Source organism: Saccopteryx leptura, chromosome 10 (genome assembly GCF_036850995.1).
Source record: "Saccopteryx leptura isolate mSacLep1 chromosome 10, mSacLep1_pri_phased_curated, whole genome shotgun sequence".
Classification (NCBI taxonomy): domain Eukaryota; kingdom Metazoa; phylum Chordata; class Mammalia; order Chiroptera; family Emballonuridae; genus Saccopteryx; species Saccopteryx leptura.
This window is the reverse complement of record NC_089512.1, coordinates 56,339,916-56,363,079: the sequence shown is the minus strand read 5'-3', so window position 1 is coordinate 56,363,079 and position 23,164 is coordinate 56,339,916. Positions and strand designations below refer to the sequence as shown.

The window sequence follows — 23,164 nt, the reverse complement described above, 5'->3', positions numbered from 1 at the left end:
CGTGGCCTGAGGTCAGAGCGCCTGCAGGGGGCAACCGAGATACTGCGCAATCAGACGTTCCGTCACACGTCACACCCGCCCCCCCCCCCCCCCAACACGCCCGGACTTTAAAGGTCATGGCTGTCCCTTCTTCTCCCGCACACAGAGGGCAGGGAGATCGCTGCCTGGGGCCATCCCCCCAGTTCTACTCCTCATGGGCCGTACTGACGTCACCGCCCCGCCTCCGGTTCTCGCGGTGCCGTCGTCGCCCCGCCTCTTTTCCCGGCGTGCATAGTGGTGAGGTTCCTCTCCCTCGACTTCAGCTAGTCGCCCCAAGATGGCGGACACAATGAGAGGATGCCGCGCCGGCTTCCTTTGAGCCTACTCTGAGGAGGAGCAGTCGGCGAGACCTCACAGTCTAGGTAGAAGAGCGTCGAACGAGCAGTAGGAGGGAGAGGAGGAGGCACCCCGATCGTCGGCCGCCAGCGCGGCGCCCGCCCCGCCTGGGTCGGCCCCTCGGCAGCCCGCCCGCTCGCCCGCCCGCTCGCCGCGGGGCCCCACCCCGGCCCTGCTCCGCCACTGCCGCCTCTAGCAGCCGCCGCCATGAAGCTGACCGACGGCGTGCTGCGGAGTTTCCGCGTCGCCAAGGTGTTCCGTGAGAACTCGGACAAGATTAACTGCTTCGACTTCAGCCCCAATGGTGAGACAGTCATCTCGAGCAGCGACGACGACTCCATCGTGCTCTATGACTGCCAGGAGGGCAAGTGAGTGCGGCAGGGGTCCTGGGTCCGGGTCCCTCCCTCCCTGTCGTGGTTCGCCCCGCTGCCAGCTCCCCATCCCGACTCCGGCCCCCCCGCCTATTTTGCACTGGCTTCTGCCAGGGCCATTTCCACTCCAAAGCCGTCCAGACCTTTCCTTTAAAAGAAAAAAAAAGGAAGAGTAAGGATAGTGTTATTGTTTTGTTGTCTTCGGTCTCTTCAGAGAGCGCTTCTGCATCTCTTGTCAAATCCCACCTTGACCTTGACCTTTGAGCGCGGGGTCTGCCCACCTCGGTCTCAGCAGGTAGCTTTTCCCGCTCCTCGTACCCTGTCGAAGGTGCGGTCGGCTCTGCACCCGCGCAGAACCGCGGAGGCTGCTGTCCTGCTCCGCAGCAGCTCTGTGCCCTCTCCTAGGTGACCTCGGTTCATCCCTGCACTCCGCGCATCCCCTGCCCCGAGCTTTCCGCGGCCTTTCTCTCGGAAGGCCGCGTGGGTTGCAGTTCTTAGCGGTTGGGGTGTATTTGTTCTGCCTCTTCGGGCCCCGTGTCCTTTCCTTTCTGTTCCCAATAGCATGCTCTTTTTCTGTGAGACCCGATGCCCACGCTTCTGAGCGAAGTTGTTGGCAACATCTGAAACTTTTACTTTTTGCCAGGCACAAACGAACTTAGCCTTCCCATCCCGACCTGAATGTGAACCTCCCGTTAGAACAAAGAAAGCATCATATAACCATTTCGTGTTTCCTGTTACGCTGTTTTCTTTTTTAAATAACACTATGTAGTCCACTTGAAATTGTCAAAATTCCGAGTCTAGTCTGATCATGAAATTTCTACCTTGTCCCAAGTCTCTGGAGACCCACTACACCAGCATCTCTGCAAAATCTTGTAAGGACAGCATTTTTTGCCTTTTCCCCTGGGAACCTTGTCAACTTCACCTCACCCCTGTACTTGTTTTTAAGTCCCTGCTAAATTGTGCTTCTTTGGAGCAAAAAATTGGTTTAGGCTAAATTTGATTTCCCTTCAGCCACCTTCCCCAAGCAGACTTGATGCAGATACTTGGTTTAATTTGTGGCTACTGGTTTTGTCAGATTTCATTTTGTTGCCTAGTTCCAGATCTTATTTTTTGTATCTTTGGGTTATTGTCCGTCTTCTCCAGCTGTTCCTTTTGCGTTTCTAAAAAACTGATGTCTTCTGTAAACTTTCTTTGGAACTTGTGTCTTGGTTTGTGAGTTTAGTTCTGTTTTGGTCTGAACCATAACGTTCTCTCCAGTTTTTTCCCACTGGGGCTATGAAAGAGTATTATGTAACTGGCTTTGGATCTGCCTGCTGTGTGTGGAAGGGTGGCCTGTAGTGGTGGTCCTGGGGAGGAGAATTTTTTAGTTGGACCAATGCTGAGTTATTTGAGTCAATTTATTTCTGTCCACAACTGGTCACTCGAATAAGAGTAACATATAGCCTGACGAGGCCATGACGCAGTGGATAGAGCGTTAGTCAGACTGGGATGCGAAAGACCCAGGTTCGAGACCCTCAGGTCGCCATCTTGAGCACGGGCTCATCTGGTTTGAGCAAAAAAAGTTCACCAGCTTGAGCCCAAGGTCGCTGGCTCGAGCAAGGAGTTACTTGGTCTGCTAAAGGCCCGCGGTCAAGGCACATATGAGAAAGCAATCAATGAACAACTAAGCTGTCGCAATGTACAACGAAAAACTGATGATTGATGCTTCTCATCTCTCTGTTCCTGTCTGTCTGTCCCTCTCTCTGACTCTTTCTCTGTCTCTGTAAAAAAAAAAACAACCCATAAAACTGGGGTGGGAGTCAGTTGTGGGGTTCTGGACTAGAAGTAATTTGAAGCTGGCTTACTTGAAATGTGTAGTGCTTGGACACAGAATCTCTCTGGAACTTGAGGATGGAGATCTATATCCACATTCAAAGAAAATAAAGGTTGTGATACTATTTTATAGTTTGTCTTGTAATTTCCATTTGTTAGGAGGGATGACAGTGACTTGAAGTCCTGTCGTGTTAAAAATAAAATGTTAATTTTGTGAGGTACTATAGTTTATTCACTAGAAGCATTTTTTCATAATTACAAACTTACAGAAAAGTTACAGCAATGTTCCAGAGAGTTCCCATATGATCCATAATTGGCTACATTTTGCCCCACTTGCTGTATTCTCTGTACATATTTATACCTATGCATTTTTTCTCCAGTAGTTGGAGGTATGAAGCCCCTTTATCCCTAAACACATCCCTACAAATGGTTTTCTTAAGCACAAGCACATTTTCTTCTATAACCAGAGAACAATTTATCCAAATTAGTAAATTTAATATTGATGCAACAGTAGAGGGTATACTTTTAAAAATTTTATTAAATAATGGTGACCTATTTCATTGTGATCTGTGGCAGGAGAGTGACCTGGTAGTAAGAATACTGGGTTCTAGATTAGTTTTGTGGCCAGGTATGCACAGTGGTTAGATCATTTTTTGTTGTTGTTGTTGTTTTAATTTTATTTATTTATTTTAGAGAGAGGAGACAGAGAGAAGGGAGGGAGGAGCAGAAAATATCAACTCCCATATGTGCCTTGACTAGGGAAACTTGGGGTTTCAAACCAGCGACCTCAGCGTTTCAGGTCGGCACTTTTACCCACTGCGCCACCACAGGTCAGGCCTATATCAGTGTTTTTCAAGCTGATTAGTCTGCCAGAAATTTTGTGCCAGTCTGCAAAAGAGTTTATACCCTGATGTATGAAGAGTATAGATCCAGTGACCTTAGTCCAGTTTACTTATGCTCAGGATGATTTCTGCTTTAGTAGTCTCCAAAATAATTCTCCTGTTTTCACCAGTCTCCTGTGTAAAAAGGTTGAAAACTACTGGGTCAGATCACTTCTCTGGATATTAGATGACTTCTTTAGCCTCTAGGAATCCATGATGTTAGGTGATAATGTGAAGAAAAAATTTGCCAGTAGTGTGGATCAAACCAACATTGGAAGAAAAGTAAAGTTTCCTTGTAATGCATAGTATCTTTGTTAGATGGTGCTAATGTTAGAATTTGGGAGTTTGAAAATGGCTAAAACAATATATATATATATTTTTTTGTTGTTGTTGTTGTTTTTTTAGCACGGACAATAAAGAGAGCGACACACAGAGACAGGAAGGGAGAGAGATGAGAATTATCAACTCATAGTTGTAGCACTTTAGTTGTTTATCGATTGCTTTCTCATATGTGCCTTGACCAGGGGGCTCCAGCCAGTGATCTCTGGCCTCAAGCCAGCGACCTTGGGGTCATGTCTATGATCCTGCACTCAAGCTGGATGAGCCCACACTCAAGCTGGTGACCTCAGGATTTTGACCCTGGCTCCTCGGCATTCCAGGCTGATGTGCTATTGACTGCGCCACTGCCTGGTCAGTCTAAAATAATATTCCTTATACTTACTGTTTTCTAGTTTATTTTATTTTATTTTTTGTGAGAGAGGCTGACGAGAGACAGGAACATCTAGTTCCTGTATGTCCTCTGACTGGGGAATTGAACCAGCAGCCTCTATGCTCTGGAACGAAGCTCCAACAGCTATCTGGCCAGAGCTTAATCTTCTAAAAGATATTGATTCTTTAGAGAGACAGAGAAAGGAAGGGAGAGAGAGGGGCAGGGAAAGGAAGCATTCATTTGTTGTTCCACTCAATTGTGCACTTGTTGGTTGCTTCCCATGTGTGCCCTGACTGGGGATTGAACCCTCAATCTTGTCATTTTGGAACGATGCTCTTAACTGACTGAGCTAACTAGCCAGGGCCTGATTTACTGTTCATTTAAACTTTCTTTTTAATGGAGTTCATCTATTGAATGATTTTTTTCAACTTGAAAGAATATGAAGGGGATGTTACCTGTGGTAGGTGATGCAAATTATTCAAAGGAATAATTTAATATTATTATTTATACTTGGTCACCAGAATCATAGTTGGTAGAGAGAAGCTTATCAAAATATTTGTGAGAGGCCCTGGCCGGTTGGCTCAGCGGTGGAGCGTCAGCCTGGCGTGTGGGGGACCTGGGTTCGATTCCTGGCCAGGGCACATAGGAGAGGCGCCCATTTGCTTCTCCACGCCCCCCCTCCTTCCTCTCTGTCTCTCTCTTCCCCTCCCGCAGCCGGGGCTCCATTGGAGCAGGGATGTCCTGGGTGCTGGGGATGGTTCCTTGGCCTCTGCCCCAGGCGCTGGAGTGGCTCTGGTAGTGGCAGAGCATCGCCCCCTGGTGGGCAGAGTGTCGCCGGGGCGTGCCGGGTGGATCCCGGTCAGGCTCATGCGGGAGTCTGTCTGGCTGTCTCTCCCCGTTTCCAGCTTCAGAAAAATACAAAAAAAAAAAATATTTGTGAGAAAAAGATTTGACATGGGTTTGATACAGTAGAATCTTGCTTTCAAAGTAGGAAATGATATGTAGTAAAAGATTTCTGCTAACAAATCTCAGGTTAGTGTTATTGATAAATTTATAAGTGGAACTGAAAAATTTCCTTACATCACACACTTTAACATTGGCTCTTTAGGCCCTACTGTTGTAGGTAGACTGAAATAATGAGATAGGTAAGCTTCTCCTTTCACTGGTAGAGGCCAAGTCAGCTATCTTTTGAGAGCAATCAACATGCGCTCGTTTACTTATTCACTGGTCACCACCATCCAGTAAGTAACCCCAGTGCACAATACAACCCTGGATGGTGGATTAGACTACGTAGCCTCTGAGTTGATCTTTTTAGCTGATCTTTCAGTAATGGTAAGAGTGGAAAATTCAGTGCATTTAAAGTGAGAAGTCTTTGGAAATGATTTATGTATTTATATATTCATTTTAGACAGAGGAGAGAGAGAGAGAAGGGGAGAAGGGGAAGGAGCAGGAAGCATCAACTCCCATATGTGCCTTGACCAGGCAAGCTTGGGGTTTTGAACCAGTGACCTCAGCATGCCAGGTCGACCTTTATCCACTTAGCCACCACAGGTCAGGCTCTGGAAATGTTTTACATAGGGAAACCCTTATCCTCACTGACATTAACAAAAATTGAAAGTGCTAGTTGACTTTTTTTTTTTTCCTGTATTTTCCTGAAGTTGGAAATGGGGAGGCAGTCAGACAGACTCCCACATGCACCCGACCGGGATCCACCAGGCATGCCCACCAGGGGTGATGCTCTGCCCATCTGGGGCATTGCTCTGTTGCAACCAGAGCCATTCTATCGCCTGAGACAGAGGCCATGGAGCCATCCTCAGCGCCCGGGCCAACTTTGCTCCAATGGAGTCTTGGCTGCGGGAGGGGAAGAGAGAGACAGAGAGGAAGGAGAGGGGGAAGGGTGGAGAAGCAGATGGGCGCTTCTCCTGTGTGCCCTGGCTGGGAATCGAACCTGGGACTCCTACATGCCAGGCCAATGCTCTACCACTGAGCCAACCGGCCAGGGCCGCTAGTTGACTTCTTAAAGTTGACTGTGTCATCTGATTTTTTTACCATCTATGTGCCAAGATGATTTTGCATTGATGACAGGGTGAACTTTTATATAAATTGGGACTGTTGGTAAACATTGGTACAGGGTTTATGAAATTCTTCTACACCTAAACATAGAATGTTAGAAATTTGGGGAAATGATTTTGCTGAGTTTGATTTCGACTTGATTTTCAAGCTTTTCTGTAGAGAAGACATTGAAGGAACTTAAATGGATTGGTATCCTCTAGCTTGAAAATAAGTGGTTTAATATTAAAATGAAAACAAAACAACCAATGACTAGTTTTGCTAGGGAGAGTTAGGCTTGTCTTCTGAAAGCCTCAGTAAGTGCTTTGGACCTTTAAGATAGGGCAGGGGTCCCCAAACTACGGCCTGCGGGCCACATGCGGCCCCCTGAGGCCATTTATCCGGCCCCCACCGCACTTCTGGAATGGGCACCTGTTTCATTGGTGGTCAGTGAGAGGAGCATAGTTCCCATTGAAATACTGGTCAGTTTGTTGATTTAAATTTACTTGTTCTTTATTTAAATATTGTATTTGTTCCTGTTTTGTTTTTTTACTTAAAAATAAGATGTGCAGTGTGCATAGGGATTTGTTCATAGTTTTTTTTATACTCCGGCCCTCCAACGGTCTGAGGGACAGAGAACTGGCCCCCTATGTAAAAAGTTTGGGGACCCCTGGGATAGGGAGAATGGATAGCTTCTATAACAGCAGGTTTATATTAGGGAGGGTAAACAGTAATTTCTGGCTTTACTGGTTTGATGTATTTCCATATTCCTCTTTGTTATCAGGATGACTTGTATCGTTCTGTATGCCTTTCTTCCCTGATAGATGTACTTTTGAACATTACAGTAAAGACTGAATTGAGCCCTCAGATCTATTCCCATATCCTAACCTTGGCATTTGGTGTTCAGAGGTGAAAGGCTGTTGCACTTGATTGATTTTATTTGTTTCTTCCCTTTTGGAAGAAATTCTGTCTCTTTCCAGTGTTAGAGTTTACCAAGAATACTCACCCTTTCCGTATCATTCAAGTGCTTTTTTTTTTTTTTAAATGAAGATCTCAGATTTTGGTGATGGAGGATTTTGATAGTTTTCTTTTTCTGTCCTTTCCTTTATCAGACCAAAGAGAACCCTGTACAGTAAGAAATATGGTGTGGACCTCATCAGATATACTCATGCAGCAAACACAGTCGTTTACAGCTCTAACAAAATAGACGGTAAGCAAGCCTTCTTTTTAGGAGTTATGATCATGGTTTCCTTTGTTAATTAGTTCACAGAATCTTTGTGACTTCAGATTTGGTTATAGTTACTTAAAATATTTTCCTATGTTAGCAGTGCTAACATTTTTATGACTGAACAGATGCTGGAGGCAAGCTGCTAGTGCTTTTGAAGGACTTGTAATTGAGTGTGCAAAGTCTTCAGTTTAGAGTGGAATGTGGGAATAGGAAGCATCAAATTGTATTTATGGTTTGTACTTCTTGAACCTTTAAAGAATACTTTAGAACAAGTAAAGGTAAAGAAGACTTGACAGCACAACAAATGGTAAACAATAGTACCTCCTGTTCAAAATATAGATTTGAGAAAAGTTTACAAGTGCTTGAGCTGTGATAGTTTAGGGGAGCTTAGAAGAGTTTTGGGGTATGCCCAGCCTTTTATGGTCTGTCATAAAGGACAGTGTACTGTCCTTGGTTATCTTTGATTCTGGGGACATTTTTTTATCTGAATTTTATCCTTTGCCCTTTTAATTTTTAAATAAAGCTGAGGTCTGAAAAGTAATATTATTTTTAGAAATTAAATTTGTAAATTTCTTTCTCTAATAAACGGTCTCTTTTTACCTGAATTTTGCCTGGACTAAGTTGTTGTTAGTTGACAGATAGATAGATGGTCTTGGTAATTGAGCAAAAACAATTTTAACTTACCTCATTGATTTATTAATTGTTTCAGTTTTTGTGGTAAGATTTTCCTAATGTCATTTAACGAAGATTGCTTAGACTACTATTTTGGTTATACCTGTCTCAGAGCTGATGGGCAGAATTATGTTTTTAAAAATTTTTTTTCCTGAGATTTTTCTGCCTGTTCTTGACTTTAAATAAATATTATTACTTTTACTTTTTATACCTCTATTTCAGAAGTGGTTTTCTAAGTAAGCATGCATTTGATGCTTTTGGACAAGAATATAAAACATTAGGATCCTGAGGAAACATATCTATGTGATCATCTATATGACTGGTATATTTCTTCTGTTGGGGTGTTTTTCTGGGTGATTAAATGAGGATTGTCTAAATACGGTGCAAGATAAGGCACATGTGTGGCACTTGCAGCTTTGCTGCCAGGCCTCTGCTGTGAGGATGTTGCCTTTCCTGTCTCAAAGAGTGCATCCTGAAGAGTTCCTCCAACGCTTCGTTTCCTTTTGCCTGATTCCAGGCTGAGGTAGTAGTTTGTACAGTTTGAGGGTCTATGATACCACCCGGTACAGGAGATAACTGTACAGGCCACTGCCTTGCCAGGAACAGTGCGCCAGCTACCGAGTGGGGCGGAGAGGATGGCGACGCCCTGCTTATCTCTGGGAAACCAGGTAATGGGGAGGAAGCCTTTTTCTGCTTAGGGCAGGTGAGTAGCTCCTAGCAGTAGAAAACCAGGAAGACTTTATAGTTGTTATTTGAGAACTTTGAAGATGTATTCAAGGAAAATCATGTAGAGTTCACTTTTGGGACATACAGAGTACCCTGTTTTCCTCTCCTAGGTTAAACGCCCTCTTATTAGAAAGTTCCCCTCTGAACCACTGGAGTGACTTGGAGCTTTCAGCGTCTTTGTTCCTATGTTCTGTTTGCCTCTAGAGTGTTCTTTCTGTGCTTTCCTTTCTGCATTTTGGCATCATTTCCTATTACCCCTTTCTCAACAATTGCTCCTTATTTTTCATAGTATTTTTATGGGTATAGTACTTCTCCAGTTTTTTTTTTTTAATAGGCATTTCATGTCCTTCCCACCACCATCTTCTTTATTTTTTCAGATAGACTCATTTGATTTTTAAAAGTATCTTATTTTACCCAAGCACAAGTTTCTCTGATTATTCTTTTCTTTGATATTGTCAAAATCTCCCTATTCTGACTTGGTATAGTTTATGAGTTTTGTTTTGAAATGTCTTGAGATCTTTTAAACCCAAATTTTCTCACTTCTTTTGGCCACTTTATTCTCTCTCTCTCTCTTTTTTTTTTAAATTTGGTGAGAGGAGGGGAGGCAGAGACAGACTCCTGCATGTGCCCTGACCAGGATCCACCTGGAAAACCCAATAGGGGGTGATGCTCTGCTCATCTGGGGCTGCTGCTCTGTTGCAACCAGAGCCATTTTTTAGCACCTGAAGTGGAGGCCATGGAGCCATCCTCAGCACTTGGGGCCAACTCGCTCCAATCATGCCATACCTGCACTAGAGGAGGAGAAGATAGAGAAAAGCAAGAGAGGGTGGGGTGGAGAAGCAGATGGGCATTTCTCCTGTGTGCCCTGACTGGGAATTGAACCTGGGACTTCCACACACTGGGCTGATGCTCTACTGCTGAGCCAACCAGCCAGAGTCACTTTATTATTTTTAACTAATTTCTCTGATACACAAAGGGCCAGTAGATATTTGGTTAATTCAGTGGTTCTCAACCTTTCTAATGCCGTGACCCCGCAATACAGTTCCTCATGTTGCGGTGACCCCAAACCAAAAAATAATTTTGGTGGCTACTTTATAACTGTAATTTTGCTACAGTTATGATTTGGAATGTAAATACCTGATATGCATTATGTATTTTCCGACGGCTTTAGGCGACTCCGCTGGGGTCCGACCCACAGGTTGAGAACCACCGTTGGGTTAATTAGAATAGAAATAGAAGACTGTTACTTCTCTTTCCAATGTTTAGTTTTAATGTAAATTGTATATCTAGTTAACATTCAGGTCAGTTTAAGAACTCTGCTTTTCGAATTAGGTCAGATTTATAGTGCCTCTCTTCAGCCCACACCTTGCTTGGGTTATGGAGAACAATGAATTCTTTGACCTTATCTTTTCAAGATCAAAATACAAAGCAAAGTTCTTTAAAAATAGGAGAATATCATCATGCCTTCTTTGTCTTCTTGCAGATACTATTCGATACCTGTCCTTACATGACAACAAATACATCAGATACTTCCCTGGACATAGCAAAAGGTAAGACACAAGTGTTAACAGAAGTAGATAGTGCTCTTATCCTGGGGTTCCAGACAATAGAAGAATGGAGAGATTTTATCAGTGAACTAAAGCTTGTTCCTCACTGCCATTGGCATTCCTTTAGTCTTTTGTTAAACCTCTACCCAGTTAACTCTTGATTAACTGAAGTTGTGGAGGCAGGGGTAGGACTTCATACATAAATTGAAATCTCAGTTAAAATGTAATTAGGGTAAAAAGTAGATTCAAGATATTCAGGGGAAACCTGTGGAGTAAAAACACAGTTTGTACTTAGAAACCTCAAATATCAGTTGTCTCTTAATGAAAGGATCTTGTACATATTGTATGTGAGGCCTTCCAGTGTAGGTAGCCCCCATATCAGCAGGCTTCTGCTCTACGCAAACATATTCTGTGAGGATCTTAATGAGGATGCAAAAAAAAAAGTAGTAATTATCCTTTGTTACTTTTGAAAGCTACGAAGCTTGTTTTCTTATTCTATTTTGTAATGTAGGTTGCTTCTCTCTCCTGCCTCAATTTTCCCAGTATTTTTTCTTTAGTTTTTCAAGTTTTGATTGAGTGTGTGTGTGTGTATGTGTGTGTGTTGTGTGTGAGACTGAGAGAGTCAGAGAGAGGGACAGATAGGGACAGACAGATAGGAAGGGAGAGAGATGGGAAGCATCAGTTCTTCGTTGCAGCACCTTAGTTGTTCATTGATTGCTTTTTCATATGTGCCTTGACGGGGCTACAGCAGACTGAGTGACCCCTTGCTCAAACCAGATGTGCCTGCATTTAAGCTGGCGACCTCGGGGTCTCGAACCTGGTCAGGCTGATTGAATGTTAAACACTTATTTTCCCTGGTATATTTTAATCACTGGGAGGGGTATTTCCTTCTGTTTTCATTTGCAAGTGTGCAGAAACCAAGTAAGTTTTGTAGTGGTAGAGAACCCTGACAGAAGGCGGATCAAGAGCCAGGCTGCACTTCTGATTGGGCAGGCATTTCCATGTTGGTGGAGGTAAGGAGGTGGCAGCTGTTGGTTACCATAGTTCCAGACAAAGAATGGCTTATGACAGGTAGATGTTTTTGCTAGTTTGTAATCAAATTAATGTTCACAAATGTACTGTCTGTAATTAAGAGTTGATTGTAGCCTGACCAGGCGGTGGTGCAATGGATAGAGCATCGGACTGGGACGCAGAGGACCCAGGTTCGAAACCCCGAGGTGGCTGGCTTGAGCTCGGGCTTACCAGCTTGAGTGCAGGGTTGCCGCTTGAATGTGGGATGATAGACATGACCCCATGATCTCTGGCTTGAGCTCAAAGGTCGCTGGCTTCAGCAAGGCGTCACTTGCTTTATTTTAGTTGCTGATTGATTGCTTGTCATATGTGCCTTGACGGGGCAAGCCCAGGGTTTCTAACTGGCGACCTCAGCGTTCCAGGTCGATGCTTTATCCACTTGGCAACCACAACCATAGGCCAGGCAAATACTAATGTTTTAGCTTTAATTTTAATTTTTTTAATTTTTGAGAGAGAGAGAAGTAGAGAGACAGGGAGAGAGATGAGAATCATCAACTTGTCGTTGTGGCACTTTAATTGTTCATTGATTGCTCCTTATATGTGCTTTGACCTGGGGGCTCCTGCCAAGCCAGTGACCTCTTGCTCAAGACAGCAACCTTGGGCTTCAAGCCAGCAACCATGGGATCATGTCTGTGATCCCGTGCTCAAGACAGCAATTCCATGCTCAAGCTGGTGAGCTTGGAAGCCAGATGAGCCTGCACTCAAGCTGGTAATCTCGGTGTTTTGAACCTGGTACCTCAACATCCCGGGTTGATTTTCTATCCACTGCTCCACCATTGGTCAGGCAATATAATAATTTTTTTATTTTTTATTTTTATATTCAGTGAGAGGAGGGGAAGCAGAGACTGATTCCCACATGGGCATTGACTAGGATCCACCTGTAAAGCCCAGTAGGGGGTGATGCTCTGCCCATTTGGGGCATTGCTCTGTTGCTCAGCAACTGAGCCCTTCTTAGCACCTGAGGCGGCCATGAAGCCATCCTCAGTGCCTGAGGCCAGCTCGCTCTAATCAAGCTATGGCATGAGGGGGAGAGAGAAGGAGAGGGAGAAGCAGATGGACGCCTCCCCTGTGTGCTCTGACCGGGAATCAAACTTGGGATATCCACACACCAGGCTGACGCTCTACCACTGAGCCAACTGGCCAGGGGATAGTAATTTTTTAAAAAATAATTTTTTAAAGGTTTTATGTATTCAGTTTTGAGAGAGAAGTTAAAGAGACAGAGAGAGAAAGAAGGAGAGAGAAGCAGAAAGCACCAACTCCCATATGTGTTTTGACCAGGCAAGCCCAGGGTTTTAAACTGGTGACCTCAGTGTTCCACACTGACACTTAATCCACTGCGCCACCACAGGCCAGGCAGCATAATAATTTTTTTAAAGAATTTTTTTTTTTTTTTCTCAGAGAGATAGACAGGAATGGAAAGAGAGGAGAAGCATCAATCATCAGTTTTTCCGTTGCGACACTTTAGTAGTTCATTGGGTCCTCTGCATCCTAGTCTGATGCTCCACTGCGCCACCGCCTGGTCAGGCTAAAGAAAAAAAATTTTTTTTTTTTAACAAACAGAGAGAGAGGGATAGACAAGGATGGAGAGATGAGAAGCATCAGTCATTAGTTTTTCGTTGCGCATTGTGACACTTTAGTTGTTCATTGATTGCTTTCTCATATGTGCCTTGACCGTGGGCCATAGCAGACTGAGTAACCCCTTGCTCAAGCCAGTGACCTTGGGTCCAAGCTGGTGAGCTTTCGCTCAAACCAGATGAGCCCATACTCAAACTGGCGACCTCGGGGTCTCGAACCTGGGTCCTCCGCATCCCAGTCTGACACTCTATCCACTGCACCACCGCCTGGTCAGGCCTAAAGAAATTTTTTAAGAAAAATTTTTAGAAAAGAAATTTAAGGCAAAGTAAATTTTCTCATTTTTTATTTATGGCATACATTTTAATTCTTTCTAGTGGAACCAAAACCTCCTGAACTCCTTTCAGTATCATTCAAAACTTGAACTTCCTCTATTTCTAGATATAAAAAATTCATTCACAAATGAGCTGTGTCATTCAATCACTTTTTTTACTTAAAACTTTTCTTTGTCAGAATGAAACAGTACAACATGCACATCTTCTCTATGATCTTGATCTGTGTTTATGAAGTGTTTTGCAGCCAAGCCAGAATGTGGAACTACTCGTTTATAACACCCAGAAAGAGGAGCCATCTGAGTGTCCCTTTTCCTATGGGCTTTCCCCATAGGTGGTACTGTCGAGTCACAGGCACTGGACAGGTCATAGCTTGTGCCTCAAGGATTCCGTGGTCAGGGTCATGGTGTGCTCTAGAGACAGGTAAAGTGGAGACACATGTGGTCCTTCTCTGTAGGCAAAGGCTCAAATGCTAGGTGATGGAGGGTGTCTCTTCAGAGCAGGGTATGGCAGAGCGAGAATACCAGCAGACGGGACAAGAGAGGTCAGGATGAGCCCTGGGAAGAAATATTTTTTAGTGAGTGATTTTTACAGGTATAACCATAAAAAGGGACCATATCAGAAATATAGTTGCTTTGGCACAGGCCTGTGGCTGTGTCAGTGTAATGTTCAAACCAGCAGTCTCACTGTCACTCAGGAGTTTATTAGAAACGTAGATCTCAGACCTCATCCCAGACCTATTGGATAGGTTCTGGGTGTGAATCCCAGCAATCTGTTTTAACCCACCCTCCGGGTGATGCAGATGCTACTCAGATTTAGAATATTTAGTATAGCCCACAAGCCTAGTTAAGGGATCATGCTTTAAAAAAAATTTTTTGAGGTAAATTTCAGTACTATGCATTCACCCTTTTAAAGTATACAGTTCGGTGGTTTTTAGTATATTTACAAAGTTGGGCAACCATCACCACTGTCTAATTCTGGAACATTTTCATTACCCCAAAGAGAAACCTTGTACTCGTTAGCAGTCACTTCCTAGTCCCTGGCAACCACTAATCAACCTTCTGTCTCCATAACTTTCTCATTTATAAAATTCTATTTGCATAAGTAGAATCAGACAATAGGTGGCCTTTATATTTATCACCATGTTTCCAAGGTTCACAGGAACTGTAACATGAATCAGTACTTCATTTATTACTACTAAATAATATTTCATTGGATGGAAATATACCACATTTTGTGTATCCATTCATTAGGTGATGGATATTTGGGTTTCCAGTTTGGGGCCATTGTGAGTAATGCCATTATAAGGTATACATGTATGTTTTTGTGTGAACATATATTTTTCTTGTTATTTCTGGGTCACATGGCAAGTCTATCTTTAATTTTTTGAGGAACTAAAAACTTTTCCAAAGGAACTGTACCGTTTTACACCAGCAGTGTATGGAGGTTTCAACTTCTCTGCATCCTCACTAACACTTGTTACCTCTCTTTTTTTTTTCAGATTTTAGTTATGGATTTGAGAAAGAGAAAGGCTGTGTGTGTGGGGAGAGTAGGAAGCATCAACTCGTAGTTGGTTCTTGTATGTGCTTTCACTGGGCAAGCCCGGGGGTTTTAACTGGTGACCTCAGCATTCTAGGTCAGCGCTTCATTCCCGGTGCCACCATAGGCCAGGCGCTCGCACGTGCGCGTGCGCGCACTCTCTCTCTCTCTCTTTTTATCTTTTACACTATAGGTATGCTAGTGGTTGTGAAGTGGTATCTCATTGTTTGATTTGCATTGGAATCGTACATTTTTATGCTATAGCTTTAAGGTTTTTTTTCATTATACTAGTTGCCTTTGATTATTCCACATTGCTTGTGTAGTGTGTTCCTTAAAATAGCAATTTGAGGTATATATAAATGGGCCGATAGAGTGGTTTAGAGTTCATATCCAATTTTTGTAATATTTTGTTTCAACTCCTATTTATCTTGCTCTGTTTCAGGGTGGTGGCCTTGTCCATGTCACCTGTGGATGACACTTTCATTTCTGGGTCTCTTGATAAAACCATTCGACTCTGGGATCTCCGATCTCCTAACTGCCAGGTAATGGTACCTCACAGTTATACTTTGAGTGTTTTCTATGGTAGGAACTATTATCAACTCTCCCTTTCAAGGAAGGGGGAAAGCAATAGTTTTATTCTGGGATCCCAAGTCTTTTTAAACTTTGGAGAGAATTCTGATTTCTTGGTAGGTAGCTGGTAATTAAGCAAATGCCCTGTTCCCGTGCATATTGCAGTATGCTTTGTGCTTTGTTGTTTTAAAAACAGTTTTTCTGGAGCCTTTTAACCTCAAGGGACTTTTTATTTGAATTTAGTGTCCATAAAATTATACGGTGAAGTTGATCTGAAATCAATGTATGGAGACCTGTTTTTTTAAAAACCTGTTTTAGTTTTACTTTTTCAGTTCTGTATGGGTAGGTTATCTATCAGTGTCTCTTTTTTAATTTTCTCTGGGAAAAGTAAATATTATAGAGATAGGTTTGTTACAACTTTTCTCTTATTTTTTTTCTTAGGGCCTCATGCATCTACAGGGCAAGCCAGTTTGTTCTTTTGATCCAGAAGGGTTAATTTTTGCTGCAGGTGTCAATTCTGAAATGGTCAAACTTTATGACCTTCGCTCTTTTGATAAGGTAAATCTTTGATTCTTTTCATCTACTTTGATACGGAAATTATGAAGGGTGAGATGGACATTTAAGAACTCTTCTATAGTAGGAGAGAATATGATAGATACTGGAGAGTGTCATAGCTGTAGTCTTTCCCTAGTCCAGGGGTCTCAAACTTGCGGCCCGCCGAACAATTTTGTACTGATTTTTTTTTGTTTTCAACTGCAGTGAGAAAAGTGTTGCGTAACAGTTGCCTTTTGTAGACCTAGTGCGGCCCGCCGAACGGCTGTGATCTTGCTCTGTGGCCCACATGCTGAGTTGAGTTTGAGACCCCTGCCCTAGTCAGAAAGGAATCTAAAAGGATAGAATAAGAGGTGGCTTTGGTGGAAGGAATTATTAAAGTGCCTTGGGCCTGGGGCTGCTACTTTTATCTGTTTCAGGGGCCATTTGCAACATTTAAGATGCAGTACGATCGGACTTGTGAATGGACAGGACTTAAGTTCAGCAATGATGGCAAACTCATCCTTATCTCCACCAATGGCAGCTTTATCCGTCTCATTGACGCATTCAAGGGAGTGGTGATGCACACGTTTGGGGTGAGCTGACAACATTTGAGTGTGGCTGTTTCCATGTTCCTACCTCCTAGGCTAAGAATTGTGTTAGCTGGCTAGTGGAGATGAGCAGTTATCCATAACTTACTGATTGAGGCATGGGCTTGCAGAGAGGCAGAGACAGATTCCCGCATGTGCCCTGATTTGATCTATCTGGCAAGCCCCCTATAGGGCAATGCTCTGCCCATCTGGGGCCGCAGCTCCATTGCTTGGCAACCGACCTCTTTAGCTCCTGAGGTGAGGCCATGGAGCCATCCTCAGCACCCAGGGCCAAATTGCTCAAACCATTTGAGCCATGGCTGTGGGAGGAGAGGAGAGAGAGAAAAGGGGGTGGGTGGGGGGGGAGAAGCAGATCGTCACTTCTACTGTGTGCCCTGACCAGGAATCAAACCCAGGACTTCCACACACCTTGTTGATGCTCTTGGCTCAGTGGTAAAATAATTCTTGACCATAAACATTTTCTTGCTCTCTTAAAGATGGAGTTCAGTGTAGAGGGTGAAGTGTAACGAGTGGTGGCAAAGTTTGGAACCCTGCGTGGTACTGTGTGCATGAGGAGGAGAGGGTTTCATAGAAATGAAGGTGATGAGTCTGCTGGGTCAATGTTTCTAGGCAGTTATATTTTGTTAATGACACTTGAACAAGAGTACTGTTCTGCCTTTTTTAGGGTTATGCCAACAGTAAAGCTGTCACACTGGAGGCTTCGTTTACCCCAGACTCTCAGTTTATTATGATTGGTAAGTGTCCTTTATTCCTCTTGGGGGGGTTATTTTTCTGGTACTGAGATTTTTTTGTTACTTTTTTTTGTTGTTGTTACTTTTGACTAAGATACAGTGGTACCTTGAGATGCGAACAGACCAACATACAAATTTTTTAAAGTATGAGCTGCGACTCAGTCCGTGTTTTTGTTCGAGATCAGAGCAAAATTCTGAGATGGGAGTAGTGATTCGGGAAGCTGCCGCTAGTTGGCATGTTGGCGCACGGGTCCAGTATCGGCAGTTTGATATCCGAGTTGGCTGACTTACAAGCTTAGTTACAGAACGAAATAAATTCATATCTCAAGGTACCACTGTATTTATTATCCTTTTGTTAGATGTTCTCAGGTATCTGTGTAGTACAATGTGCCAAAGGTATAATGCCTTTAAACTATTCTGACTTTGCAGTTCTTCACTGGGAACTGGCAATAAGGCTGGTCTTCCCTGGACTAGTATTTGAGTTAAACTCTGTAAGCATTATCTTACTAGTAATACTCACTTTCTGATATAATTTTGCTTTCAGTCATCTTACATGGCTAGATGTTGGTAGTGTAATGATATTCGGCCCCTGTTTTTAATGAAAAAACTGAAGTCAGAGGGGAAGTGACTTGCCCAGGAACAAATAACTAGGGTCAAGATCAATGCCCAAAGTGTCCTTTCTTTACTGCTTTTCCTTTCTCTCAATTTCTGCTGAGGGCTGGGTCCTGAAACACGGCCTCTTTCTAGATGTCAGTCTGTGTCTCTTTCCCACTTGTCTTCGTATTGTGCCTTGAGCTGTTGTGTGTTCCTTGATCATTCTCTTTAGGTTCAGAGGATGGCAAGATCCATGTATGGAATGGAGAGAGCGGTATAAAAGTAGCTGTGTTGGATGGCAAACATACAGGCCCCATTACCTGTTTGCAGTTCAACCCCAAGTTCATGACTTTTGCCAGCGCATGTTCCAACATGGTATGTGCACAATGGGAGATGTCCTTCAGCTGGGTTGTGGGTATTCAACAAGCATAGCAAGCTATGTTCTAAGTAGGTACATTATAAGCACCCAAGTTCGTGTTTCTCAACTGGGTGCTTCCCTGTTTTACCTCTTATTTTCTGATCTCTGCTTAGGCCAATCTCTTTCACTTTTACTTTTTTTTCCTGTAATCTGGGATCACTCTTGAGCTCCTTGGAGGTCTTAGGCAGGTTTTAGCTCTGGCTCCTGGTTTTATGCCCAGACTACCTGAGCTATGCTAGACAGCTTCTTGGCTTCTTAAATACTTTGGACAGGACTTCTGTGGCTACAACCTTTCAGTTTTCCATTTCTCTCAGTTTATGCTGAAGTCCTCAGAATTCTTAGAGTTGGTCATCACTTAACCACTTAGAATTTTCTTGCCTGATCAGGCAATAGATGTGCATTGGATATTGTCGGCCTGGAATGCTTAGGACTCAGGTTCGAAACCCCAAGGTCGATGACGTGAGTGTGGGATCATAGACATGACCCCATGGGTGCTGGCTTGAGCAAGGGGTTGCTGGCTTGGCTGGAGCCTCCCAGTCAAGGCACATTTGAGAAAGCAACCAATGAACGGCTAATGGTGCTGCAACTGTTGAGTTGATGCTTCTCACCTTTCTCCCTTTCTGTCTGTCTCTATCTCGCTAAAAAAAATTTTTTTCTCTAGATCCTATGTTTTCTTAGATAACACTGGCAGGACAAAGCATCATGAGTCTCAGCTGCCAGTTTCCTCTTGGCATCTTCTAAACCTGCTTGGGTATTTGGGGATGTGGTACTTCACTACTAGCCTACCCAGAACATGTTGCCTCCTTCTTTTATCTAAGAAGACGGTCAGAAAATAAAGCAGCAAAACCATCCAGTCTAATCCCCCCCCCCCCCCTTTAGATAGGGACAGACTGACAGGAAAAGAGAGATGAGAAGCATCAACTCATAGTTGTGGCACCTTAGTTATTCAATGATTGCTTTCTCATAAGTGCCTTGTTTGGGGGCTCTAGCTGAGCCAGTGACCCCTGGGCTCAAGCCAGTGACATTGAGGTTTCTAACTTGGTCCTCAGCATCCCAGACCAATGCTCTATCCATTGCGCCACCGCCTGGTCAGGCAATCCCTCTCATTTTTTACAGCTCAGGAAGGTGAGGGCCTATCTAAGGTCACCTGGTATATTAGCAGTGAGGCCAGGTTATCCAGGACCCCCCCCCCCCCCCCCCCCCGGCCCACCTCTTGTACAGCTCTCCTTTTATTCCTTACCACTAGGGGAAAACACAACCAGCTTGCTTTCATGGAAAGCAAAGAGTGTTTCTTCATAGATTGTCAGCGTCATAACTCCTCCACCTTTGGGGTAGGGCAGCTTGATGCTGTGGGAAGGGAGGGGTGGGTAAAAGAAACCTTGGCAGTTGGGAGGCTTGGCTTTTTAAAGTTGACTTATGTTCTTTTTCCAGGCTTTCTGGTTGCCTACCATTGATGACTGACCCTGTTGCTGTTCGGCTATTTCTGTGTAGCGAGGGTGGCCAACAGAAAAAAACTCAGATAGGACTGAGATAATAGTGGGATTGGATCATTTGACTGGGCTGGAGAGCATCCTTCCACATGGCCTTCCCAAGGATGTGCTGTACATCTGTTCAAAAGAAGAAAAATTTCTTTGCCAAGTTTCTTCAAAAGGACTCTCAGTGCGGCAGATTTGATCGGGACTCAGATTTTCTAACAACTGCACCGACCACCTTGAGAGGAGTGACCAGACTCATGATTAGGGTATAGTGGGGCCCTTAAGGCGCCTTCAATTTTGAATGTATTTGCTGCTGAGGAGCCGGTGAAGTTATTAATTCTGCACATCCCTTCTCCCACCCCCATAAATGCATGGGAAGCCACAGTTCTGGTTTTGGGATGCTAGAGCAGCTCAGTGCCCCTTGCCCTCACCCTGCATGTCTTGTTACTGGGTCTCCCTGTGTCATTGTGGTATAATCCACAACCATCATGTTACTTAGGTGCCAAACATTTACAGAAATAAGTCTTCTTAGATCTTGGGGTCAGAAAGGGACAGATACAGAAAGACCTTGCCAAGAAACCTTGCAAGTTAGCCATTTGAGGGTTGGTGATACAGACATGCTTTAGGGCCATGGGTTTTGGGTGGGGAAAAGCTCAAGAGCCTGAGAAGGAGGGAAGGGTAGCAGATGAGTTCCTAGGGCTGGGAGGTTTAGCATTAGCCTAGTGTGGTCCTTTGTCATCAAGCCAAATCTGTGGTCCTGGGTGCTTACCCAGCATGGCTGTGTACAAAAGCAAGGTGAGACTCTATTTTTGTACATGAGATACATCACACTTTCCTGTGGGTCAGTATTGTGGAGTGAGTCTGAGTTGTTTACACTGATGCCTTCCCTGCCCACCACAAATTGTGTACATAGTCTCCTGATGATACTACCCATTTCCCAGCTCCCAACCACGAGCTGGCTCTAGGCCTGTGTTATATGTTATATTTAGCCTTTTTATATATGACCTAGGATTTCTGTCGTTTGGATTTTAGCACAGTGTGTATACCTTCATTTAAATATATGTGTATATGCATACATATATATGTATGTGTGCATATATATAAAATATCTGTCATTTCTCAGTTTAGCTGAAGGACATCCCGGGGGAAAGACCGCATTCTTGCTAATAGTGTTTGCCACAAGTGTTAGTGAGTATTCCCTATTAACGTTTTTCCCTTTAGGCGACTGAACGAAGCAAAGCTTCAAGTGTTTGCTATTCCCATGGCAGCTAAGTGAGGGTCTTTGGATGACTCTTGTGTTTCTCAAGCCACAGTTTGGGGCCCTCTCTGCAGTATTAGCCCCTTTTTGCCTGGTGATGCTCTCTGCACCTATACATGTGACAGTCACTTTTGCATGCCTTTTGTGTCTGTGGCTTACAGTGTTTGGGGACAGGATGCTGGAACCCAGAGCATTTTCAGCTTGAGGCTTCTTTACCAATTACAGGTCCCTTCTGTTTATCCATTATGTCGCTTTCTTGTTTCTTTTCCTGCTTTCTCTGGGGAGAGGGAGGGTTCCTGATCAGGGATGAGATGAGCTGCCGCTGGCTTATGGCCATTTCCTCCCCTGCATGGCCTTAGAGCAGGATGAATGGCATATTATTTCACTAAATTCCCAAATGTTTAAGCAGGTGACACATTCCCTGCACATAGAGAAACAGACTCAACAAAGTTATGACTTGTCCAAGAAGATTTGCCTAAGAGTAGTAGATAGCTGCTAGGGTGAAAGCAAGCCATTAACTGCAGCAGGAATAGACTATGAATTGCAAGCAATTACTGTTTTGTTTTTTAGCAATTACTTTTTGACTATTTTCTCAGACTTGGACGTCAAGGGGCATGCACTTTCCCAATGCAGACTAGAAACTGCAGTTTCTTTGATTCCACCTATTGTGTATATCTCTGCCATTTCAGAGTGAAGGGACTTTTAGAAACCAAATAATCCAAGCTGTTACTGCCTACTCCTGGCTTTCCAGGGTAGAAAACTCATGGTAGGAATAACTGTTGAGAGAGAGTGCTTAGAACTGGGTTAACAAGATTACCTGCATAATTAACATACTGCTCACAGAAATTAGGGGATCAGGGAACACGCAGATACTCCAGAACTTTAAGCCATTTGTATAGTGCATTTTTACCAATGAAATAAAAAGTTGGTTTTGCATTCATTTGCAAAATTGAACAACTTTCTTTGACTTGTTTGCTTTTCCTGATGTTCTTGTTTAATCAAAAAAATCAAGTGCTTCTTTTTTTATCGCTTCATACTCATTTTGAAATATCCCGTAATTTTTGTGAGCAGCATATCTGTAAATAGGCAGCCACCAAGCATGAGTTACATGTCAGCAGGAAAACGATTTGTATTGAGTTCATGTGTGTCCAAAGGTGAGGTACCATGTTCTTTGAAAATAAGCACTGTATGGCTTCTCTATGGGGCTCTTTGGCTGCAGAGCTGGCTCCTGAGTTGGGAAGGAAAGGTTAAAAATGCAGCTGGAAGTGACTGGAGGTGGTGTGGTGGGAATAAGGCAGAATAAAAGAAAGAACAGCTATGGGCTAGAGAGGCTGCTGGCTAGAACTGCAGGGATGCCGAGTAGGAGTCAGAGGCTTGAGTTCTCAATGGGGAGAGCTGCTCACAACTCAAGTCGGGGTCAAAACCACCAATTTGTATGTGATGGTAATATTGCACTGCTTAACCACCAGCCAGTAAGTTTTTTATTTAAAGAAAAACTTCCCCTGACCAGGCACTGGACTGGGACGTGAAGGACCCAGTTTTGAAACCCTGAGGTCACTCACTGGCTTGAGCGTGGGCTCATCAGCTTGAGCACAAGGTCGCTGGCTTAAGGAAGGGGTCACTCGGTCTGCTGTAGGCTCCCCCCCTTAAGGCACATATGAGAAGGCAATGAACAACTAAGGAGGCACAAGGAAGAATTGATGCTTCTCATCCGTCTCCCTTCCTGTCTGTCCCTATCTGTCCCTCTCTCTGTCTCTTTCTGTCTCTGTCACAAAAAAAAGAAAAACTTCCCCATTGGCAATCATAATGCTTATTAAAGAATATTTGAGAATTTTAAAAATCAAGTTTGCCACCCAAATTCTACCACTTAATCTTTTGGTGTTAAATGTTCCTTTAGACATTTGTGTAGATTTTTGGTGTCTACATAGTTGTTACTTCTACTGTATATACAATTTATGTCCCTTTTGTATTAACAAACATTTTCCATGTTATCTGTCTTAAACAGAATTTTATGACTGTAGCCTCTTCCAATGAGTTTCTGTAGCATTATTTGCTTGGTTCCTCGAGTTGGAGGGAAAGATGGGTTGTCTCC

The 23,164-nt window shown here is 43.7% G+C and overlaps 1 protein-coding gene across 1 annotated transcript; it reads left to right on the top strand.

Moving 5' to 3' along the window:
* Positions 1-262: 262 nt before the first annotated feature.
* Positions 263-22,836, top strand: WDR82 (WD repeat domain 82). The gene is made up of 9 exons (XM_066351923.1): positions 263-743; positions 7,310-7,407; positions 10,307-10,373; positions 15,327-15,426; positions 15,896-16,012; positions 16,426-16,581; positions 17,261-17,330; positions 18,154-18,296; positions 19,771-22,836. Exons 1-9 carry the CDS (start codon positions 583-585, stop codon positions 19,798-19,800), a joined length of 942 nt encoding a protein of 313 aa, XP_066208020.1. The 5' UTR covers positions 263-582; the 3' UTR covers positions 19,801-22,836.
* Positions 22,837-23,164: the final 328 nt, after the last annotated feature.